The 23052-nt window shown below is 48.7% G+C and overlaps 1 protein-coding gene across 1 annotated transcript in view; it reads left to right on the forward strand.

Annotated features, from left to right (window-relative positions):
• Positions 1-6447: 6447 nt before the first annotated feature.
• GALNT16 (polypeptide N-acetylgalactosaminyltransferase 16) overlaps positions 6448-23052 on the forward strand; it is a gene marked incomplete at both ends in the record, with an annotated part of 69081 nt that continues 52476 nt past the window's right edge. Inside the window, one exon of the mRNA XM_084262676.1 lies at positions 6448-6657. Coding sequence (XP_084118802.1) covers positions 6448-6657 — 210 coding nt within the window. The remainder of the gene's footprint in view (positions 6658-23052) is intronic.

Genomic DNA, 23052 nt, shown 5'->3' on the forward strand with positions numbered 1-23052 from the left:
CTAGCTCTGTCCGTGGGCATCCCGCTCCCATGCACGCTACATGCCCTTCAGTCACCCACTGCCAAGACTGACACACGGCGCTTCTCTCTGAACTGATTTAATTAATGTGTGCCTGCTCTGGATTTTTATAGCTCTTAAAAAGAAGCTGTGAGTGGTATCTTCTATCAGAGGGAGGTTTTATATTACTGCTGTGAAGCCTGCCATTGCTACCGCTGAGGAGGTGACCTTGGCACGTGTTCCCTCCCCTTCGCTCCTCGCACTGTGTGTTAGCATCACGCTTTGCTCTTCCAGTCAAATGCTTCAAAAAAGGACAAATGAAAACATCTAGTGAGTAAATAACCTCCTCTCCACCTGTCCCACCCCCCATCACCGGAGAATAAAAGGCATTAAATATGTGTGTGTCTGCCTCACACTCCTGGCTAGGGGCAGTTGTGCGCTGCTCGCACCTCGGACCCATCAGACCTGTACAAAGGAGCTTGCTGAGGAGCTGGGCACGGGTGCCACTGAAATGGGGTCGGAGCTCATCACAGCACTGGGGGTCAGCCTGCCTCAGGAGCAAAGGAGTAAGAGGGAACGGAGCTCCTCCATCTCTCACTTCACTCATTACGGACCTCACAATCTCACCTTTTGCTTCTGCTCCCTGTTACTTTTGCATCAAGGGGACCCAAAACACGTGATGAACAGGGAAACGTGTCCCTGCTCCTTCAGACAGCTCCCGTGGGGAAGTCTCTTCTTGTCACAGGGCTCAAATGCCTCTTTCCTAAAGCCTCAAATCCCTACAAAGGGCTGATGTTATCCCAGGAGCTGAACTCATGCTTTAGCAGGTGGGGTGGTGGTAGGGCATTGCAGGTCATGCACAGTGTGGCTGAAAATAGTGTAACAGTGTTGGGGAAAAAATGGTTCCTAGATGCAGAAAAATGGGGTGGGTGGGTTGTTTTATTTTGTGGGGTTTTTTTGTGGTTTTTTTTTGTTTGTTTGTTGGGGTTTTTTTGGGGGGGGGGGGGCAGTGGTGCAGGAGGAGAAAACCCCCCACAGAAACAGTGGGGGATTTTAAGGAGACCAGGCTCCTGAACAGGGGTTTCAGAGCTGCAGCTGATGCTTGTCAGAGGAGGGAGGAAAGTGCTTTCCTTAAGGTGTGTCCATCTGTCCTACTTCTTCATTTGTGACCTCCCTGGCACCCATAACCTATCTTCTCTTGCTCCAAGCTGTGAACACTTGACTCCAATAAATCCACAGCAAGGTATGACACGTGGGCTGAGGTAAAGAAATGACAAAATCATCAGAGGCACCAAATCAGAACTACCTGGAAACCCTTCTAAATCTCACCTCACTGGCTGCAGCTCATTTATTGACTTTTGCTCCTCTAGGTACAAAAAATGGGCACCTGGACAAATGTGCAGAGTCAACCTCAGTCCAGCCCATGGAAGGCAGTGCCAGGTTGCTCATTTCAGTGTTTTATTAGTGAAAGAAACATATCTAAGCCAAAAATGAACTGCAAGCTTTGTGATTTATACTGTGGTGGCCAGGAGCCTAACTGCGTGGAAATTTGGGTGGGACCCAGTTCATGATGAATGGGAAATGACCTAATGGTCTGATACCCTGACAAATAATTTCTGTTGCAGGTTATTGAAAATATTTTCATTTTTCAGATGGATATGGTGCTTTCCAGCAGGCTTGTCCTGGAGCAGCCAGGGCAGTGTTGAGTGTACCCATAAAAGGAACACCCAGATCCCATGGGTGTGGAGGAATTGCTGGCTTTCCCCAGAATTGCTCCTCTGGCAAGTGGTCTCTCTGGGACCCCATGAGGTTGGACTTTATTTTCCAGACCTGACAGACATTTTCCATTGTGGTTCCCATTGGCCATTCTCAGCTTTAGTGGCTCAGACCTTTCATTTCCCACTTCCTCACGTCACAGAAGGCTGTCAGCCTGTGTTACTTAACAACAGGGCTAGATTTTTGCCAGCAAGCAGAAAATGCTTCCCATCCTTTGATGTTGATTACATCCTCACCTTGCTTATTCTTAGCTCCATTTGTTTGGGTTTTTTTGATACAGGCACTAGAAAGAACCTGAAGGAGACAAAGGCAGGAGGAGGGGGATGGGAAGAAGTGGACCATTTCCTTCTCCTTCCCCATTAAGAACTGGGGCTTTTACTCTCCTGAGCGTGGTTGTTGTCCTCTGTCTTGGTCTGCAAACCTCCATCCTTCTCCAGCTGTCTGTTCATAACTCAGTCCACCTTCTCTTGTTGTGTTGCAGTCCTTCCTCATGGCTCCCTCATGTCTGGTGCACGTACAATCTGCTGAAGAAAACTCACATGTTTCTGACAGCATCTCTGTAGGGGGGATGCACGAGATGGATTTGTCCCATATAATTTTGTGCTTCATCACCGTGTGAGCTGGTTGTTGATTTTGGCTTGTGATGTGGCGTGGGTCAGCCTGGCTTTCTCACCCTCCTTGCTGCCTTGGTGGTCTCTCCAAGGCAGGAGAGAAACAATAAATGCCAATACCAAATGAATGAGGGCCAAGCGAGGAGGGCTCCATATGTGACACACGGGCTGCTGACTTGTCCCACCTCTGGCTGGAGGGATTTGATTGCCAAGTCTGGCCAGGCAGAGCTGGCACTGCTGAGAGTTTCTCATCCAAAGTGACTTGACCTGCATGATCCCGGTGCAAGGGGTTTTCATGCTGGATGACTTTATGAAGTCATGAGAGGACAGCAGCTCTGTCTCTCCAAGAGCTTCAAAAAAATGAGTGCTACGTTTGTAGAAGCTTAGTAATATCTGGGTCATTATTTAAAGCAGTTGCAATGGAACAGAACGCTGCCAGGCTCTGACTGTACTACACCTTCTTCTTAAATCAGAAACGGTGCCTTATTGATGGAGTTGTTTGTGCATTGCCCCGTGGAATGCCCTGGTGGCTTCCAGGCTGATGTAACCCTTTGCCACAGGTCAGCAGTTTTTACTGACTGTAGTTTTGCCAGGGCTATAATTTCAGTAAATATTCCTGCTGTCCTTGAAACCCCCCTCTCCCACCTCCCTGGGAATAAAGGTGTTCCGATATAATGCAGACGGAAAAGGTAGAACCCGATAAATCTTCAGCATTGTGTTGATCAGCCTGGAATGTGAGTAGGGACATTACAGGGATGCTGGATGTCATCTGGACTCCGATATCTTCCCTGTTTTTCCCCTGTGTTCCAGTTGCCACCTGGAAATGGGTCTAGATCCCGGCAGGCAGAGATTATGGAACCAGACTCGCTGCAGGGCCACTGCAGTGTCTCTGGAGTTGGCAGATCCATGGATCCTGTTTCTGGCCTCTCCTCAGCCTGGAGTTTCTCACGCTTAGTGCCAGGGCTGGAATGTTTTGGAAAATTTACCATCAATTGCCTGAGCTATTTTGAGTGATGGATCTTCAAAAATAAATCCATTGCTGTGAGTTTTAGGAAAGTTAAACATTTTTTCACTGCACTCGAGCAGGGTCTGTGGTGCAGGGTGCAAGCCACTTCTATGAGATGCGTGAGAAACTGGTTAGGATATTTTTCACAGGTTATTTCCCAGATTGGCGTGTTTTTGCATGGAATTCTTCTGTAGCAGAAGACGGGTGTTTCATCATTTTGCCAGATGAGCATTTCAAGCTGCTTCAGCTTTGCAGCCAAGAGGACTGTTAGGAGCACTAACCTGGTAGCTGCGTTCAGCTATAAAAGCTTTCAATTTCTATGAGGATTAAATTGCAGTTCAGGTCACAGTCAGGGCTGTGATGTGCTGCCAATAAAGGAGAGCAAACTGTCATTGGATCATAATAAAAAGATTTTATTGTTAATTAATTCTGAGCACCAGACAAAGCGCTATGCGCTTTACCACAAAGGTGGGAAATGAATCCATCTCCTAGAAAAGATGCAGCAAGGAAGAGAGGCAAATGATTTGGGGTGAGAAAAGGAGGTAAGAAAGGTGGTAGGAAGGAGTGAAAATTCATATCGAGCTCATAAAGTGAATCGGGTTGATTTTAGGTGGATCTTTAAGTTATTAAGTTGTATTAATATGTAATTATTACTACTGAAATATTCTGTTTCTGTGCTTTTAGAAGACTGCACAATGGGTGCATCAATTTAGAGCACTTTTTGGTGCTGTTGATAGCTCCTGCCTCATAGCTTCACTCTTCATTAAGGCTGCACCTAATCTTGCGGTGATGGACAGTTTCTGTGGCGGTGGATGGGTGGGTTACCTGGCTCAGAGAGGGTCAGCAGCACTGTCTCCCACAGGGGAAGTGGGGTGCCCTGGATCCCAGGTAAAGATTTCTGAAGACTGTCCTGGCTCCTCTGTGCTGTCCAAGGAGATTCATCTTGCCACTGTTAGTCTTACGGCAGATGATTTTCTCACTGGGCTTGAAAAGCGCAAGTGCAATGTGGTTAATTACAGCTTATTGGGAATTCTTCTCTATGCTCTCATTTTCATTAAGAAAAATGTTTGTGAAAACAACATTAAAGTTACAGTGACCTTAAAGAGCACTTAATTGTGTGGCTGAACTTCCTCTTTAAAGCAACCAAAATCCTACTTCCCTGTTAGCTATATGCTGTTTGCCTTAACTTTGCCCCGAGGCATTCCCCTCTGCCACCTTGTTGTTTGAATGCTGGCCAGAAGCAGTGAGCCAGGAGGGATTTCCGTCCTGGTAAGCATATATGCCACCCAAGGCATATATCTTCTGTTAAATGCAGAAAACCTTGGCATCTGTCCTCCGTGCCTCTTCCGATTAGGCATCAGGATAAAGAATGGAGCCACTCCTGGGGGAGTGATTTTGTCTGTTTGGCTGTTCTACAGTGCCAGTGGCCCTGGTGTTGGTGGTGAAGGGCTGGAGCCTGCCTAGGCAGTATCTAGCTCAAGGCACGGTGTGATCAAGATAAGCTGTTGGACTTCCAGCACACCTAGAAGTTTCCCAGTGGTGACAGAGGCCAAGGATGTCGAGGGTGATGTATGACCTGAGACAGAGCAACACAGATTTTCAGAAGCCCACACACGTACCCACACCCTCTGACCAACATGACAAAGCTTTTTCAGATAAGCAGAGTATTTCGGGCAGTTTAGGAATTTGGGAAAGGCACCCAGGAGGATGCAGGATGTTTTTTAACACCTTTGTGCACCAGGTGTGTGGTGTCCTTTGCAGAGAGGTTTATGTGAAGCCAAGCTGCAGCCTTGAGATGTGGTGGCCCTAGATTTAGCTTTCTGCCCTGAGTGCTAGCACAGTCCAGGTCTGGTAGGTATGTTTTGTGCTGTGCCGTGCTTCAGGAAACGAGCAGTGGGCAGGTAAACCTGAAAGAGCAATTTAGCAGGGCAGGCTGTAATTACATTTAGAGGGAATTGGCCAGAGGAAGGGAGGCAAATAGTCATTTAGACGCCTCGCTGCCATTTTCCGTACTGTAATTCAAATCCCCTAATCCCCTCCCCAGATGCCTCAGAGGCACCCCCGTTGTCTATGCACTACTCTTCCTTCACAGGTAGTTTTCTTGGTACTTCCTCCTGCTCTCAAAGCCGTAAGTCCTAGTGGCACAGTGGCTGCTCTCTGCCAAAACACAGTCGGTCTTGCAAGCTGCCGGCTCATCTACAGCCTGAGCTGCTCACAGGGCTACATCAGGAGAGCTTCTGCCCGCTACAGTTTCGGCAGCACCTTGCAATGGGGGTTTGTATTGCTGTTGCCCCTCAGTTGCCATGTTTCCTTTCCACAGGGCTGGGTGGCCTTGTGGCTGCGGCCCTTGGGAGGCAGCCAGCCGCCCTTGTGCCACCCTCTGTGACTGCTGTGTGACTGCTGTCCAGGTGCTCGGGCAGGTCCAGCGTGCCAGCCCATGAGCTTTCATGAGTCCCTATGGCTTCAATACGGGACGCCTCTGGGATGCACCCATCTCCATGAAGCAGGTGCCCAGATCCCACGTGCCATGGGGTGCCTCTGGCGTGCCCTCGTTGGCCAAATGCTGTATGACAGAGTACCCTGTGGCACTGGGGCCGCCGAGGGCAGGGAGCGGGGCTAGTGGTGCTGGGGGCGGGTAGGCTGCTGTGCCCCCCGAGTCCCGGCAGCTGCCTCGCGGGGATGAGCTCACGTCACTCGCTCCCGGCCGCTTCGGAGCTCCCCCTTTCCAGGGCTGTCACCCTCTGCACGGTCCGGCATCCACCGCGGCCCGCTCGCAGGCAGACGGCCGGCCCCGGCTCCCAGTGCCGGTCGGCTGCTCTCCCCGCTGTGGAGGAGGCGGCGCGAAGCCCTCCGCCCCCTGCGGCGGAGCGGGGGAAGGCGAGGCGTTAGGACCCGGCGGCGGCTGGGCTGGGCTAGGCGGTGCGGGGCCGGAGCGGTGCGGGGAGAGCCGCCGTGCTGCTGCTGCTGCCGCCGCCGCCGCCTCCTCTCTCCTCCTTCCCGCAGCCGCCCCTGCCCGTCGAGGCGGCAGTGCTCCCAGGCTCCCCCGGGGCGCTCGGCATGAGGAGGATCAGGGCCAATGTAATCGCCATCCTGACCGTCGCCTGGATCCTGGGCACTTTCTACTACTTATGGCAGGACAACAAGCCCCGCTCGGCGGCCGCCGGCAGGTCCGCCGGCAGCGGCGGCGGTAGCGGCAGCGCCCGGAGCGGGCAGAGGGCGGCCGGCAGGCTGGAGCTCCGCCGGGAGGAGAGGACCATCCCCCTCATCGTGAGTGAGCCGCGGGCGGAGGGGGAACGGGGCAGAGGAAGGGGCGCGAGGAGGGATTCGCTTTGCCTTTGGGTGGCTTTTGTATTTCTTTTAGCATTGGTGCCTGTCACCATGGCAGCCGCTACAGCCGGGGAGCCGGGCGGGCAGACCTCCGGGGAATAGAGTAATGCCGTGGGGAAAGTGTGTGCGAGTTGTCTCGCCGGCTGCCCAGGCTCTGCTCCTCGGGCTGAGAGCCGCTGCCCTCGGCTGAGGGAGAGAGGGTGGCCGAAACGGCTGGAAGGTTTTTGGTTTTCCTTCAGGAAGCACACGCGTGAATACATTTAAATATATATATATATATATATAGTGTCCCAGTTTTTTCCTGTTAGGACCAGATAAGAGCCGCGATCGCTCCCAAGCCCTTCCTCCGGCCAGCCGGGAGGGCGTTGGGCCATGAGACACAAGCGGCACTTGGGACCGGTGCGGCTGGTACCAGCCTCTGCCTCGGCTCCCGCTGCTTCGCTGCCAAATGGGGGACCTGGGCGCAGCTCCCGAGTTTTAAGCCGGAGGCGGCAGCCCGCGAGTCGGGGGCTCAGGCTAGGGTTTGGGAGATAGGGGAGCCCTCGGGGTTCCTTGCTAGCCCAAGTAAGGGTAGTGGCGGTACCCCGATATGCTGCTTCAGAACTGCTTTCAGAGCCCCACACTCTGCCCTCCCTGGGTATCTGGGGGCTCAGTAGGGTGATAAAATCGAGCTGCTGAGTTGAGGATGATGCAGACCTTTCTGCTCTGTCTCCAGAGGAGGTTTGTCCTTGTTCAGCCTGTATAATAGCATCAGTAAAGCTCTCTCAACTCTACGCAATAGCTTAATAAAAAAATAAATCAGCCCCTGGAGCAAAAATGGCCCAGCAATACTGTTCCCAGGAGTGATCCAGCTGAAGCCGTTCAGGAACTGCACTGTGTGTCACTCTGGCTGTGAATCCATTTGTCAGTCCGTTGCACACACATGGAAGCAAACAAAAGCAACATCCTGGTTGGAGTAGGAACAGGGGCTGAGTACTGGGACTCTCTACTTTCCTCCTCAAACGATGCTGGCATTTTTGGCCCGTGACTCCTTTCTCCGCCTGTAAAGTGGGGGTGGCAGGTGTGTGTGTGTGTGTGTGTGGCTCATTAAGTGTTTAGGAAGCCTCGTTAATGTTTGGAAAATGCTGTCAGAGCAGCCCCCTTGGGCAGCAGAGTGGAAATCATCCTGCCAAGACCCTCAGCCATCACTTGCGGCTGCTGAAACTCAAAAGTCAAAACTGAGTCTCTTGGGCAGAGTGAAGATGTTACTTGCCTCTCATTAAGGCTGGGGGCTGCCAGCACTTTGGGCTGCTCTGCTGTGAGACCCCCTTAGGGAGCCAGAATGCAGTGTCTCCCAGGCAAGGAACTCTGTGCAAGTGCTGTTACTGCCCTCGCTCTTCGCCACATGCTCGAAAGGGTGCACAGCCTTGCCAGGGCTGACCTGACCGAGCAGAGGATTTGGAGCACTGCTCCTTGTTGGATTTACCCTTAGCAGGGGGAGGGCTGCCCCTGAGACCCTGATTTCTTGCGCATGCTTGAACATGCTGCTGTGTTTTATTTCTCCATTCCCCTGCTTATCCCTTCCTTTTTTGTTTGGTTGCATTTCCTTTACTCCCTCTTAGAGGGCTTGTGGGGTTACGTGAATCCATATTGTCTGCCCGGCACCTTAAGATCCTCTGGAGGATGATGCTGTGCCAGTGTCACACACTGTTAAATTGCTGCTCTTTGGGGGGAGGGTGATGTGCACTCATGGCTAACTGCAAAACCTGTCATTACAAGCTACTGTACGGTGCAACAGCTGTGCCAAATCTGGTCCTGCGTGCAGAACGGCATAAAGCATCCCAGCTCTGCTCCACACCTGAAATGCCTTAGCGGGTAAAAATAACCATCCTCTGCCTTTCCTGTCCCTCTCTAACTGGGGTCCCACGATGGGCAGGTTCACCCTGGCAGGCAGCAGCTGGGATGAAGGGGAACCCTCTCTTGAGGCACCTGACAGAGCAGGGCATGGTGGAAACACCACATCCTGACCTGCTGCCATCTGTTTGCATGGAGAAGGGGAGACAGGAGGGGTTTGTGGTGTTTGAGCTTCCCCTCATGTGTGTGGAGTGATTTTTCCCAAGGGTTTGTTGGGTTACTGTGAGAGGCAAGCTGGTAAAATGTGCTATGTGTGCTGCTGAAACTGCACAGCAGGATGGGCATGTGACAGCCTCGCTGGCTTTGCTGCGGTGCGAGGTGAAACACACACTGTCCCGTCCACAGCCTCTGCCTGCGCTGCTAGGGCAGGAGCAGGGAAGTGACTGCAGGCTGGCACCGGGCAGGAAGGTCTTGGGCCTGGGCACAGCACCACCCCACAGGGGTGCAGAGGGAGGGTCCCATCTAGCTGAGGTCTGGGCAGTCAGTCTGTGCAAAGTGGTCCTCAGCACCCATCCTGACCCCAGCTTCTGGGTGCGTGGTGTGGGGGCTGTGGCACTGCCCACCGGCCTCTCCCAGCCAGCACAGAAAACATGCTGTTTCAACCTCCCTGCAGGAGAAAAATGGCTGTCCTTCTGCAGCACGGAGCCCTCAACCCCGAGTTCATTCCCTGCGAAGTCAGATTACTTGACTTACTATATAATGGCAGTCTTGTGTAAGAGGAGGCGTGCCTGTGCTCTGTGTGCTTCTCCTGTCCCTTGGCCTTCTGCAGAACCACTGAGACAAGCTGCCTGTTTTGATCTGGTTTGGGATTCTTCTGCTCTGAGTGATGGTATTGGAGTTCAGGTTTGGGTTCATCTGCAAATAAGGGTGACTCGTGATCTATGGGTCTCTGGAAAATACTTTTTCGATTTTCTAAAATTGGCTGGTTTTCTGACTGGGACAAAAAAATCTTGTCTTTTGGGTGAGGAAATCCAATAGTTCTGCTCTTGCATCTATGCTGTGAGATTTCAAATCTTGGGCAAATTAAGGTGAATTGCATGATTTTTAAAAACTGACTGCATTCTGGGCTTGTGATTATTTTCTTTGTTCCCTCCCAATGGAAAGAATAAAAAACCACCTCAGGTAAAAAGTAAAGTCAGTTGCAAGTCTCAGCTTGAAACTTGTTTGTTGATTTATGTTTATTAGCACAACTTTAAAATGTGTATGTCTGACTGCTAGAGACATCTTTGGAAATTAAAGTTGCGGGGGGAGCTGTCAGAGATCAGTGTCCCAGAAACAGCTCATATGTTAATGATTCCTTTGTTATAGCCAAAAATCTTGATGTGTGGGCTCTCTGCAATAGCCTCTCCCCAAACAGGTCCTACAGATGCCTGAGAGAAAGATGCAGAAATCAGTACAGGGCAGGGCTGGCTCAGTGGTGCACCGAGCCCCTGTGCGCTTCCCCTTCCACCTGCCGCACAGGGTGGAAACACACGTGGGTACCACAGTCCTAGGAATGCATTTTCTCTCTGGAGTGTGGCATAGTTTCCTATCAGTTAGGAGGAGCCTTGGGAGCTCTGGCAGTCAGTTGGTGTGTTGGGTGTTTTCTGGAGGATGGATTTCTTTCCTGGGCTCTTTTCTGTCCCTCCCAGGCAGCAGCCTGCCTCCCGCTCTTAGGAAATTTTCTGAAGACAGAGGCTGTGCAGTGCGTCTTTTGGAGAGCCTTTGGTATCATTTCCATGTTGTGTACAGCTGGTTGATCATTCACCACGTGCTGCTTGTCTGCTTTAGCACAGCGCCAATGGGCAGACCTCTGGATTCTTATCTTCCTGCCTCACTATGGAAGCCTGCCCAGTGTACCCACACCTCAGTGGAAAGAGCAAGGCCATCGCTGTCATGTGGGGAAAGCTTGGTGGTCAGAGGGGTGGCTGGTAGGTAGTTGAGAAAGGGGAATTTGGCTCTTGGCTAACTGGGAGCTGAAGATGGAAGTACTTGCTCCTATTTCGCAGTCGAAAGCTGGATGTGAGACTGCCTGTGGACTTCTTGAGCTTGCTGACTTCTCTAGGGTGGCAGGAAAGCAGCAACCTGCGTGGAAGGCGGAGACAGAAGAGCGTTGTTAGTTAAATGCTCTGGGCTGTGTTAGGCTGGTGCTCGATTGCTCCTTGGAGCAGGTATGTTGTCTCTTATCTTCGTACTGACAACTTCTGTAACCTCTGTATCTCCTCCACTAGAGATGATGTGGCAGCTGAGAGACCCAGTATAGTAGTACTGGCTGATGTTGCCTGAGCTCAGTTCTCCTCGCTGCTTACTGCCTCTGTGCTCAGCCTGGATTGGGGTGTCCTTTCCCCTTGTAGCAAAGGGTTTCTAAATGCTCTGCAAGGATTGCTGAACCAAACATCGGCTGCCTGGGGTGAGGCAGCGAGCAGGAGACTCCTCTGGGATGTGCTGCTGAGGATGGGAAGTGTCTGTAGGCACTGAGCACGTTGATGAAGAAAGATGCCAATCGTTTGATTTTTTTCCCCCCTCTTCTACAGCCAGCAAACAGGTGGTGGCTGAGGTTTACCTGCCTCTCTGAGTAGCTGGACTGGAAAGTTTACCCATGCCTGTTTTTTCCACTGCTTTTCAGACCCTGGTAGACTTAAGTAACTTGGCCAAACAGTGCACTCTGCTCTTGCATTTATGTTTTTGTTGCCTGTGGCTGTGGGTATCTGAATCCTGCGGAGCAGGTGCCAGCTGATGTTCACCGTTTGTGAATGATTGTATTCCTGTCCCCTTGTCACAATCCCTCTGTGCATAGCTTTCAGGGGATGCTGTTTCTCTCACAACTAGGATAAACTGCAGCTTTCATGGATCATAAAGTGATACCCTTTTTCAGGGACTTGTATCCCATGGGATTCCTGCATGCATGACAGCCCACAGGCAGGTCTTGTAGCTTCAGGGCTGTAACTCTGGGAACTGAGGTGGATCCTAAATAAATAAAATAAAACAAAACAAAAAAAACAAACTAAGAGGGGGAAGAGCACTAATTCCTTGCATTGGCATATCATCAGGCTTGTGAAGTACAAGTTTCATGTCCTGCTGTGCCATGGGAGAGAATATTTCATGAGATGCCACAGCTCATTTCAACAGCCTCCTTACCTTTTGACTCCTACCAGCTTGCTCACTCTTGAATGCCCTGCCTTTTGGGGCAAAGGTTGGGAACATGGCTACATGGGTTTCTTTCTGTTCTTAGGCTGGGTGGCTGCGTGCTCTCCCCAGGGCTGCTGTGCTGCCTGTGAGACAGACTTCCTCAGATGTGGGCAGAGGGAACCAGTCCTGGGGAGGCACAGTGAGCAAGCTGGCATGGCCTCCATGTTTAACAGCTTCTGAAATGCTCTTGTTTCCTTATAACATCTTCTTCCCTTCACGTGAAAGGAAAAGTGGAGCGGACCTGGGCCCTCCATCACGCCAGCCTGCGGAGCAGCTCTGCTCCCTGTGGCTCTGCAAATGTTCAGGGTGCTGGAAACGAGATGGAAAAGAAGCTGCAGGTTGTAGTCCCAGCACTTTTACAGGGGGAAGGTGCCCTCTCCAAAGTGCTGGTTTGCCTGTGCCGTTCATCCAGGCTCATTCCCCGGCCAAAATCCAGCACCTGCCCAGCTCCTACCTGCTGCACCTATATGGCTTCTGCTCTTCCCAGGTAATTTTCGGGTGGTGGGCACAGCCCTTAATGCTTGGCAGTTATTGGTGGCAGCTGTTCCTGCAGTGGCCAGATCCCTGCAACACCAATTTTGGGTTTTTTTGATCTCTGTGGGATTCTTAGAAATGCCAAGTGAGAGGCCTGTGCTTTTCCCTGGGAAAGGATGGCTTGGTAACAATTTCTCTGGGGATATTGCTGTAGGAGGAGGATTCAGTGACAGCTTAATATTTTATTTACAGTGTTTATGTGTTAAAAAGGGGGGAATGGATGCTGTTTGCCTAAATGGCAGAAAATTATTTTATATTTCATTTGTCCCAGTGGCCCAGGTGGCATATTAAAAAAATAAAAGAAAAATAAAATAAATGGTTCACAGTAATAACGTTAATAAAACCCAGTTGGCAGAGCTTGCCTTAATTGTTAATCAAAGTGATGAGTTAGCTACTGCGAGGTAGCTGGGGCTCGAGGAGCGTGGCAGTCTGGGCAACCTGGGACGGTGTGTAGAGATGTGTGTGGGTGAAACACAGACCTCCTGAGGATGTTTGGTGGGCTTTTTTGTTGCTTTTTTTTTGTGTGTGTGGTTTTTTTTTTTTGTTACCAGAGCCTTCCCATTAAATAAGTGGGTGAAGCAGCTGCAAGCTGTAGTGAGCGAAAGCGCTCTTCCATTGTGCAGCTGTTTCCCCAGTTAGATCTGTCTTTGCTTATACAGAACTGCCCTAAGCTTTGAGAGCTGAAAACATGGCAGTGTTTGCTGGAAGAGGAAGTCTTTGAGACACATCTTGGGTTGCTCTTTGCTGTGGTGAAACACAGCCCAGGTGCTTGATCCCGAGGTGGGCAGGTAGGGAGTCACTTGAAGGGCAAGGGGAGAAGACCCAGTTGTGTCCCAGTGGCACCAAACTGGGACTGGCTGTGTTGGAATGCTGAAAGATGACTTACTGCTGTTAGAAAAACCTGCAGTTTAGCACAAAGGCAATGAAATAAAAAGGCAGGGAACGTGCTGGGGATGAAGTGTGTGTGCCAGCTGGTTGTTCCTGCCCCGCAGCATCCTAGTGACAGTTTCAGGGCCTTGGGGGTTTTTTTGTGCTTCAGTGGTGAAAACTGCTCCCTTGTGTTCCTCCAGCCTTACCTGCCATGTCCTGTAGCAGGGTTATTGGCTCTTTGGGGCTCATCATGTTGCTCATTGCCTTTGTTCTGCCTGTACAGCACCTAGCACAGGGGCCATGATCTACAGCATGTCCCGTACTATCACATTAAGGTAAAGACACAACTAAAACGAGACCTGTAGACTGGGAGTCGAGCTGCTGTACTGACTGAACTGTGAACTCATCCTCCTTGCAGGCTTCAGTGCCTCAGTTTCCCCCAAAGTCTAAACTGGAGATTTTTGTCTGTTTCGCAGGACTTCTGGGAGGCTTTGCAGGGCAGGAGGTGAGAGAACCTTAGCGAAACATTTGGTTGTGTTTACCCTTTGAAGACATTTGAACCAGGAGTGGGATTAGCAGAAATGCAGGTCAGGAATGATCTGCTGTAAGAGGAAGACATCAAAGGCTCAGCACGGTGAGCTCTGTGTGCCGACCAACAGGATTTATGACGAAAGGCTGTGTCCTACCTGCCACTGTCTTTCAATGTATTTTTATAAGCATGTATTCTTGCATCAAATAAAAGTGATTAAAAAGAGGAGCTGGACTGTTCTCATCAGATTTCCAGGTCAAAATTGTGCTTATGGCTCTGGAGACAGTAAGATATATAGGAGCGTGTTAAAAAAGGGCAGGGTGGGGAAGTGTTTTTGGCCCCCATCTTTGCAGAGGAGTTAACCACTTTGTGGTGTGCGTTGAGCATATGGGTAATTTCTGAGTGCTGGTAGAGCCTGAGTAGGCAGCAGGGTTCTCTTTTTGGAGCTGCTTCAGGGGCATCATCCCTGCAGAGACCTGCCCCAGCTCCTTCTGTGGTGGCAGTGGAGGTCCAGCAGCACTGCTGGCGGGTCAGCTCCGTGCTGACTCATTTTGGGCTGTGAATCAGGCTGCTGCGTGGGGCTGCCCCTGGGCTGGGAAGCTGTTTTAACCAGCCTTATGATGCTCAGTTGGTGGTCCTGCCATGATGGAGTTGCAGGGTTGACTTTATGGTCCAGGATTCAGGGCTGCCATGGACAGGCGGGGTTAATGCTCCAACTTCTGACTCTGTTACAGCACAGGCACTGATGATACTTGGCTAAAGATGATGAAAATGATTCTTTCTCCTAGTTCTGAAATGTCTCATTGTTTAAACTGAATTGTGGTCATTGTGAGGAGGGAGCAGAGAGAGAAGGAGCTGTGCTGAAACCTGCACTTGTCGTTTTGTGGTCCCAGGAGGAAAAAAAGATCCGAATATTTTTCTTGACTTTCTTATTTTGGACAGGCTGAATCCTGAAGCTGCCAGGTCTTGGTTGGAAAAGGGCTCTTATGCAATGAAGGTGTCTTCAGAGCTGCTCTGAAAAAAATCTTCCTGCAGACTAAAATTGGAAAACCCTGATGCTTTCCATCTGCTCGCATGCTGAGTGCCCCAAACAAAGTATTTTGTGCCAGACACTGTCATGCTCAGTAATGCCATGCTATACCTTTGTGCCTTTTGGTATCAAGTACGCAATAAAAAGCATAATAAATGAGGAACAAGGGCATCTAAGAGCTGCAAAAAGCAGTGCAGCTCCTTGAGTAATTGGTGAGTTAGTCTCTGAGTGTGGGAACAGGGATACACTAGCTGTGCAAATGGGAACCATCACATCCACACAATGAAGTCAAAAATTTTCTGTCCTCCCAATGTAGTTTTCCAAAGTCATTTTTAAATTGTAAAAATTAATAGTAAAGTATCGGAGTTGGGAAATGTGGCTGTTGAAGTGCTCACTGAAGGCCCCTGCGTTGCTCGGTGAGGTGATGGTGCTGTAATTCCCAAGTGCCACATTATGAATGTGGTGTTGGTTTGGTTTTTTTCTGTGTACCTTTCCATGAGACATTTTGGATCTAGTTGCATGGTACAAATCATCATGGTTACACTAAGGTGCTGTAAATGTTTCCTAACCTTTTGGGACATCTCAGTTTGGCTGAAGTACCCGTATTATACCTTAAAGGTCGGGCACAGCCTCCCAAGGTGATCTCTGGGGCAGTGACAAACAGGTAGGGCATAACCCTGCCCCCAGCCTAGGGATGCTGAGTTGCCACATCCCCACTGGTGCTACACTTACTTCTTTGATGCTGAGGCTCTTGGGTTTGTGTTTGAGAACTGGCTCCCCGGCAGTACCAGGCTGGGATGAACACAGTCATGTTTTTCCCCTTGCTTGGAGTCCAGTGTGGTGTTTATACTGATCTTGGGTTGGCAGCAGAAGGGTTAATGAAGTAACAATTTCACAAAATCTGTTGGAGCAGTCAGAACAAATGTGCATCTCTCTGCATCCTCTCTGCATTTGGGTGGTTGGGCCATGCCCTGAGATACCCCATTGCTGTGCTGTGCTATGCCTGCTATTGAAGCAGCTCTGTGGGGCATTTCCAGTCTGTGCTTGGAAAACCAGACCACACTGGTCCAAAGAAATTTTGGGAAGGGCTGGGACATCAATGTTCCTTGAGCACTAGCTGTGCTTAGCACAGAGGGGCCATCGGGTCAGGCAGTGATGACATGCGTCGTCCAAGTGAGGTCTGGCCTTGGAGAGCAGCTGTCAAAAGGTCCATTTGGCCAAGTGTGAAAGGGTTTTAAGTCAGTGGATGGACTGCTGGCTTGGGTTGGGTTCTGGAGCAGACACAGATCTCATGCTTACATGTTAGGAGAGCCAGGAGGAGGTGGTTTACAGTGGAAGTAAACAATGCTGTCCTTATAGTGCAGGCTACAGATTGAGTAGTAGGGGAAATCTGCTGATCTACTTGCATCACTTAGCTTACAGCATTATTAAGAATAATTATTAGTTATAAGTTATTTACTTCTTAATTTTCTGAGGCCCAAAGCCTGACATTCAGGAAGGATGGTCTGGATTTGAAGGGAAACATGGTGGGGTGATATAAATGACTTGGCATCCTATGAAAAACAAGTTATTTGGTGTATTCTCCTTTCTGCAGCCAATTGTGTAGCTCGGCCCAGTGTGCTTGGTACCACTCTAACTTTTGCTGCTTTGTGAATCAAGGGGGCTACCTGGGTGCTCCTGCCAAACCCCCATGGTTTTAGACACATTAGTCTCAGCATGACGATAACCTGACAGTAGAGTCCTCTCACCCTTGCCATCTTCCTTGGGGTAGTGGGTCCCACCAACTTTGAGGAACTAGCAGGGACAGGATACTGTGGGGACCTTGCTAGAGGCATATGATGTGTGCAAAGCTGAGCCCTTTAAATCTTGGTGCCCTAGTTAACGGGGATTTAGTCCTCCCAACCTGTCACAGCCCATCTCATTTTTCCTCCTCTTTAGTTAGAGGATTATAATTGTTGCATTGAGCTTAGAGGGGATTGGAATGCTGTATCTTTCTTCTGCCTTTTCCCCAAATCTCCTAAGAGGCATCATAAAGAAGGGTCAGAAGTGGATAAACAGTTATTAGCATCTCTGCCAGTGCTGAAGAGGGGGTGAGAAAATTCTCCCTGTCCTTTCACATCTGCCTTCTTGCATGGGATGCTCTGTGGCCTCCTGAGTGGGGGCAGCTCCCTGGTGTAGTGGCATTAGTCTGTCTCCCCAGATATGCAAGAGCGGGGACTTCTGGCAGTCAGCTGGGCAGCAGCAGCTGCAGGTAGGGAGAGTGCTGGTGGGAATGGGGTGTATGAAGGGGGAATCCCCTTCTTATTCTGGTGTTCCTCCTGTACCTTAGGAACTCTCTAAGGCATTATTCTTGTTCCCCAGCTCAAGAGTGTGCAAAAGGAACATGTTGCTGCCCGTGGATTCAGAAAACTCAATATGCAGATGCACTCAGTTCCTTTGATTGGGCTTTCAGCAGAGTCCAGAACAGTAACATTTAAAGTTTAAATTAAATATCTTGACTTTTTTGGGGGGTGGGTGGTTGAGCGAGGTGGTTCACAGTGGAAGAATCCTTTACAGTGTTAGCACAAATGCATGGTGACCATTTGAACTCCCTAGTTAAAATAGCAATGAATCTAAGAAATTAGGAAATAATGCCATGCACAACATTCATTAAAAGTCCAGGAATTTGCTAAACTGAGTCTTGTGACAGATTTGTTAAGACTAAGTAAATTTTCTTGTCCAACTTGCTGTTAATGCTTTTATGATGCTACTAGAAACATACCTCCCACTGCTATATTTATCTTGCTGGCCTCGTGTGAAGCTTTAACTGTGGCCTGCACCATTCTCTCTGGCAAGAACAGCCATGAAGCATGTTGCCAGAAGGTTATTTTGAATCATTCAAGGCAATTCATATCTTTCTAGTCTGGAGTAGGTGAGTGGAATCTGAACGGAAAATACTTTCACCTAGATCAGACTTTGCTTTAAATCACCAATTTCTTATTTTTCTGCCCAAGGTAAATTCCCATGTCACTGTCATTGTCCCATATTTGATGTGGGTAAACTTGGATGCATTTTTATCTTTGTCTGTCAGTTGGTGGCCCTTGAGAGTCAGATGCTGTCCCTTTGGGCTGAACAGGAATACATCTCAGGGTGTTTGCTGAGCTCTGGGAGCTGGACTTCTGCCTCTCCCACCTGAGCCCTACTACTTAATGGTGTTTAAATGCTCTTTGGTGGGCTGTGGTGGCAGCCGGCATGACAGCAGGGCTCCTTGGGGATGCTGCTGCTTCTTCAGTCTTAAGTCTGGCTTTGGAGAGTTAAATTCTCAAATTTATCAGGGCAAAGTGAGGTTCCCCGTGTCACAGAAGTTGTTTTTAATGCTGAGTAATATTTGTGTCTGGATTCAAATTCTGTGCTCAGACCAATAGCCTGTGTGGTTTGCTGCTCTTGAGAGGAAAAAATACACTGTAGGCACTGTCTGTATTTGCACCTGGGAACATGCTCCTGGCATTTGTGGTATGTAAGTGTTTTTTGCCTTACTACAAAGTTCTGGAAGCAGGCAGTGAGTGCCTGCGTGATGAAGAGCTAATATTCCTGTCCAGTGGCATGTGGTGCAAGTTGTAACGGGCAATACCATCTGACTGGGCATATGGCCTTTTTGCCACGAGTCATTAATAGTCAAATGCACACAGAAGCAGCAACATCTACTTTTGTAGGAGTAGAATTTTACAAGGACGAATTCAGATAGTTGTATCAATTTCTCCCCAAGACAGGAGTCTGAACGTAGGGCATTCGCTGCTGCAGATGTCCAGAAGGGGTAGGTGACACACTAGCAGTCTGAATAACATCAGTTGGATGATGGAAAGTTACAAATGGATGACTAGGCCTTTGTCCCCACTGTTTTGGCAAGTGATACTGGGTAATACCTGCTGCTAGTAATCCTGTAATGGAGGCAGGAGGAATTCTAGTGGTCTAAAGCATGAGGCCCCCAGGGTATAGCCTGTGCCTGAGTTGGGCAACTCGCTCTGCAAGGGAAGCTGGAGACCATCCTTCCTGATCAGAGAGGTAAAGACCAAGAAGGGTCCTAACAACTGCAAGCAACTCTGACTTGGCTGGTCCTGTGCGGAGCCAGGAGTTGGACTCAATGATCCTTATGGGTTCCTTCCAACTCAGTAGATTCTATGAGTCTGTTAAATTTTCCTAGTATATTAAGAGAGCTGGCTGTATGTCATGGCCTAATGGTGTTACTGCAGAAAGCAGCAGATAAGAGGATGATTTTTCTTGATTATTTTCTTTGCTGCATGGGAAAGGGGCAGCCCCCATTTGATTCAGCTGCTAGGCAGCCAGATTTCTCTCTGGTGGTCAATAAACAAATTTGTGCACCAGAAACTGGAGTACTGGCTGCTATAGTTACGACTTACTTCCTGGTGTCAGATTAGTTAGGATTTAGCTATTGGAACCAGCGAAGGATCAGTCTACCAGAGATGTACAGGCTGAAAGTGAATCCCTATTTCTACATTAAACAGATTTGTAGTGGCATCTGTTCTGCCCAATCATTTTTACAGGGGAAACAGTCCAGAGATGGTGAGATTGAGACACTTCAATTGGTACTTTTGGTAATAAACACTTTTTGCGTTGATGCATCTGGTGCACTTGACTCCTCAGAAGTGCTTAAGCATCTTCTTTTACAGATCAAGGGTCTGAGGGAGGCTCCAGAAAGGTTAAAGTCTTGATTTACACTGATTGCTCAGGCTCCATTGACTTCCTCTTTGAATGTCTTTCCCACCAGGGATTTGACTGACATCCCTTTCCGTAGAGCTTCAGTGCATGTGCAAATAGTCAAGGCTGTTTTGCAGAGAGGGAGGTGGATCAAGGAAGAGCGAGGTAAATACACCCCACTGATGCACAGTGCCAGTGTGCATTGCCTGCCAAGGAGGACGCTTCTCCTCTTGGGGTGTCTTTGGGATGAAGCATCAAGTGCTCAGGTGTCTGTTTGCACGTGTGGCATCTTGCAGTGATGCAGGGTGAATGCCTTTGTAATGAGTGGCTGGAATGAGGCACACAGTAACCAGTTGTCCAGGGATGCTTCACTGGCTCCCACCTAGCAGAAGGAAAAGCGTTGCTGTGATTTGTGCTTACCAGGCTATGCAACTGAATTTTATCCATAAACTGGAGTCCTGGCTAAGATAAAATCCCTCGGATGAGATACATGCCACTTGCACAGGGTTCTTGATTAGAAGATTTCATCATAAACATGGGAATCTTCCTCTTGTTAATATGTTGGGGAGTAGAGATTAACTACATCAGCAAGGACTTGGCTGTTGCTTACTATTTCTGTGAAATGTCCTTGGTGTCTACAGAGGTGAAGTTCCATATGATATTGCTGTACCTCCACTACTATTCTTTTAATTATTTAGTGAATTACTGAGTTTTGAGTTGAGGTAGCTCCACAAGGCTTGCTACCTGCTGATCAGGAGATGCTTAAAACTTGCACATTCAAAAATTCCTAGATCTGCAGTGATAGAGGGGGAAAATCATGGCATGCTTAAATTTTTAATAGCAGCCTTCTCCTAAAATATCTCTGCTCTCCTCTCCCATACTGCCACAAGCAAAAGGAGAGAGAGTGCAAGGAGGTCATTCACTATGATAACTAACAGTTTGGGGCACAAGTACATCTTGCATCCCGTTTCTCTCTCCTCTGTCCTCCCACCCCCTCCAGTTTAGCTGGCCAAGGGATCTAATTTTGAAAGTGTCTGAAAAAGAGAAAATCCATTGGCTGGGCAGAGCTCAAGAACTGGAGATTAAACTTGCTTGTTGGGTTCTTCTGTGTGAAACCTAGATTCCAACACCAAGGATTAACGACTTATATTCAGGTTTTGAAGGGTCTGTGTCTCTCAGAGGGAATGATGCAGGAACAAAGCATGTAAGCATCATTTGAAATGCTTGTCAGTGGGGTGTAGCAAGGCTCTCCTCTGAAGCTAACAGGAACAATTGGATCACTGGAGAGTTGGTTTTCATGTTTTTTTTTTCTAGCCAATAATCTTCATCTATCTCCTCAGGGACATTTTCTTTTAGTTGGTTTGTCTCCTTTCTTCTTCCTCACATGGAGATCATGGTATAAACAGGTTGCTAAGGAGAACTATTTGCTTCCCCTGCCTAAAAAGGAAGTGAACGTGTGGAAGCTGTCTCACAGAGACAAGTTTTGAGGCCTCTCTTAGCTTGGCAAAGACTTTGCTCTCACCCCAGGAGCCTTGGGGAGCAATGCCAGCATGGCAGGCAGAGCCCACATAGATGGTCTGCAGGAACAACAAAGTGTGTTTTGAGGAGATTGGTGTTGTAGCAGCTGGGTACACTCCTAGAGTGTGCTGGGCCAAATCCCACTCTAACTCTGCAGGAGATGGAAGTTGTCATTTTCAGCTGCTTCTGTCCTCTAAACACAAATGTGAGGAGATCAAGGGTATTACTAGAGAGGAGGCAAGTATTGGTCCATCTGTTTAAATAAGAACTGCTCTTCAGTGAGTGCTTTATTGCAGACACTCTCTGCACACTTCTTCCACTTTTTTATGGGATTAAAATCTTTAAAAGTTTTTCCCTTTTTATTCTGTACTCTCGAGTCGTGAGTCGTGGGTGAAAGGGCCTCCTCTACCAAACGGGATCTGATGGAGGGTCTTGCCTGGAAGATTTTATTTACTTGAGTATGAGGTTTTTTCAAGTTTAAGTGGACATTAAGTTGAAATTTAAAGAAATATCTCAAAATTAAGGAGGGCAGAAAAAGCATTTCCGCCTGTCCTTGAGATCTTAAGTGTGCAGTGCCTATCGCTCTCTTGCAAGAGGAACAGGCTTGTGGAGCTGTTAAGGTGCTTGAAGAGTCACTGACCTGTAGGTATGGGGTGTCTTCTCTGTCCAGAACTCCCCCACTCAATTTCTGTGCAGTTTTTAAAAATGTCCAGCTTGCAGTTTGAGGGCCCAGACATGAATGATTTTAAAATCTGATGCATATCTGAAGACCAGAGCTACAGACCCTTAGAACAGATAAGAATTTAGTTAAAAGAGAATTTACTGACAATCCATGAGAATTTCCTGACAGTCCATAGCTTATTGGATTCCTCTGTGTAAAACCTTGTGGTGAGGGTTAACTGGTTAAACTCTCACTAAAAAATTTTATTCTGTAAGACGTGAGTAATGTAAAATTGCCTTACTGACTCAAAAAAGCGTAAAAATAAGAGTTTAAAGTGGCCGTTGCTAGGCAGAGAACACTGATACCCCACTTTTAATTAAGGGACAATATTAAGGGAGAAAAAGTGAATCCGAGTCTTCTCTATCTTCATGGTGAATTGGAGCAGTGAATTAAAATAAACACTTTGGGTATGAGATTTGCAAGGTCTTTCAGGTTAAGGACTTGGGTAGAGCTGGAATCTGGATTTCTTTCTGCAGCTGTTTGCCGCTTTGCAGTTCTGCCTTGGAGCTGAGAGGACAAGGTGGTGTTAATCACTTCTCAAGGGCTCCGCAAGGCATCGCTGCGGTCTTGTGAACATCATTGATTGTGTCCTCCAAAAGATCTTGCTGGGGCCATGCAGCTGGAAGAAGGGATGGGCAGCTGTGGTAGCTTGCTGAAAGAAGAGAGATTATTTGATTTAAGAGCCTGCAGGCACTTATTACTGTTCATCTTGGTCTTTTAAGGCACTAATCTTGCATTTTGCTCTGCAGGTTACCATGAACAACTGTGCCATTCCTCCAGATTTTGCTAGCTGCCGGTAGGGACAGTGCTTGGGAGGGCAAGAAACACAGGAGGAACTAGTTTTACCAAGACATCCCTCCGTCTGTCTGCAAGTGATGCTTGTATTTCCTTGTCCCTGTGTACTGCTTCCTTTTTGAGCTGTGAAAGAAGCGGAGGCTGAGCCAGTGCAGCCCCACACCAGTAGTAGATGGGGGCTCTGCTAAGTTGTAAAAGGCCTGGGGGCAGAGAGGTCATTTTCCAGTAACTGGCCTGAGAAGACGCTGAGGGATGTGAGGTCTGTTTGGAAGGAGTGGGGAGGAAACAGGAGGAACAAAGGCCAAGTTGGTCTCCAGCAGATGCTGGCTGTGGTCCCTGAGAAAAAGCATTTTTGCTCTATTGCCATTGATTTTACTCAAGGTTAAAGCACTTGGGCAGAGGTGAAGACACCATTCTGGGAACATTTTGCTTCAGATAGGTTGACTACAAAATTCTTATAGCTTGGTATGAGCTAGGGGCTGAGAGGGATGACAGTTCTGTCACTTGCCCGGTATCATGGAAGTGTGCAGTGGAGGGTGACATTAAGTTGTAATGAAATAAAAAAAGTTGAGGGAGTTCCTT

This window comes from Gallinula chloropus (genome assembly GCF_964237585.1).
Source record: "Gallinula chloropus genome assembly, chromosome: 4".
NCBI lineage: Eukaryota > Metazoa > Chordata > Aves > Gruiformes > Rallidae > Gallinula > Gallinula chloropus.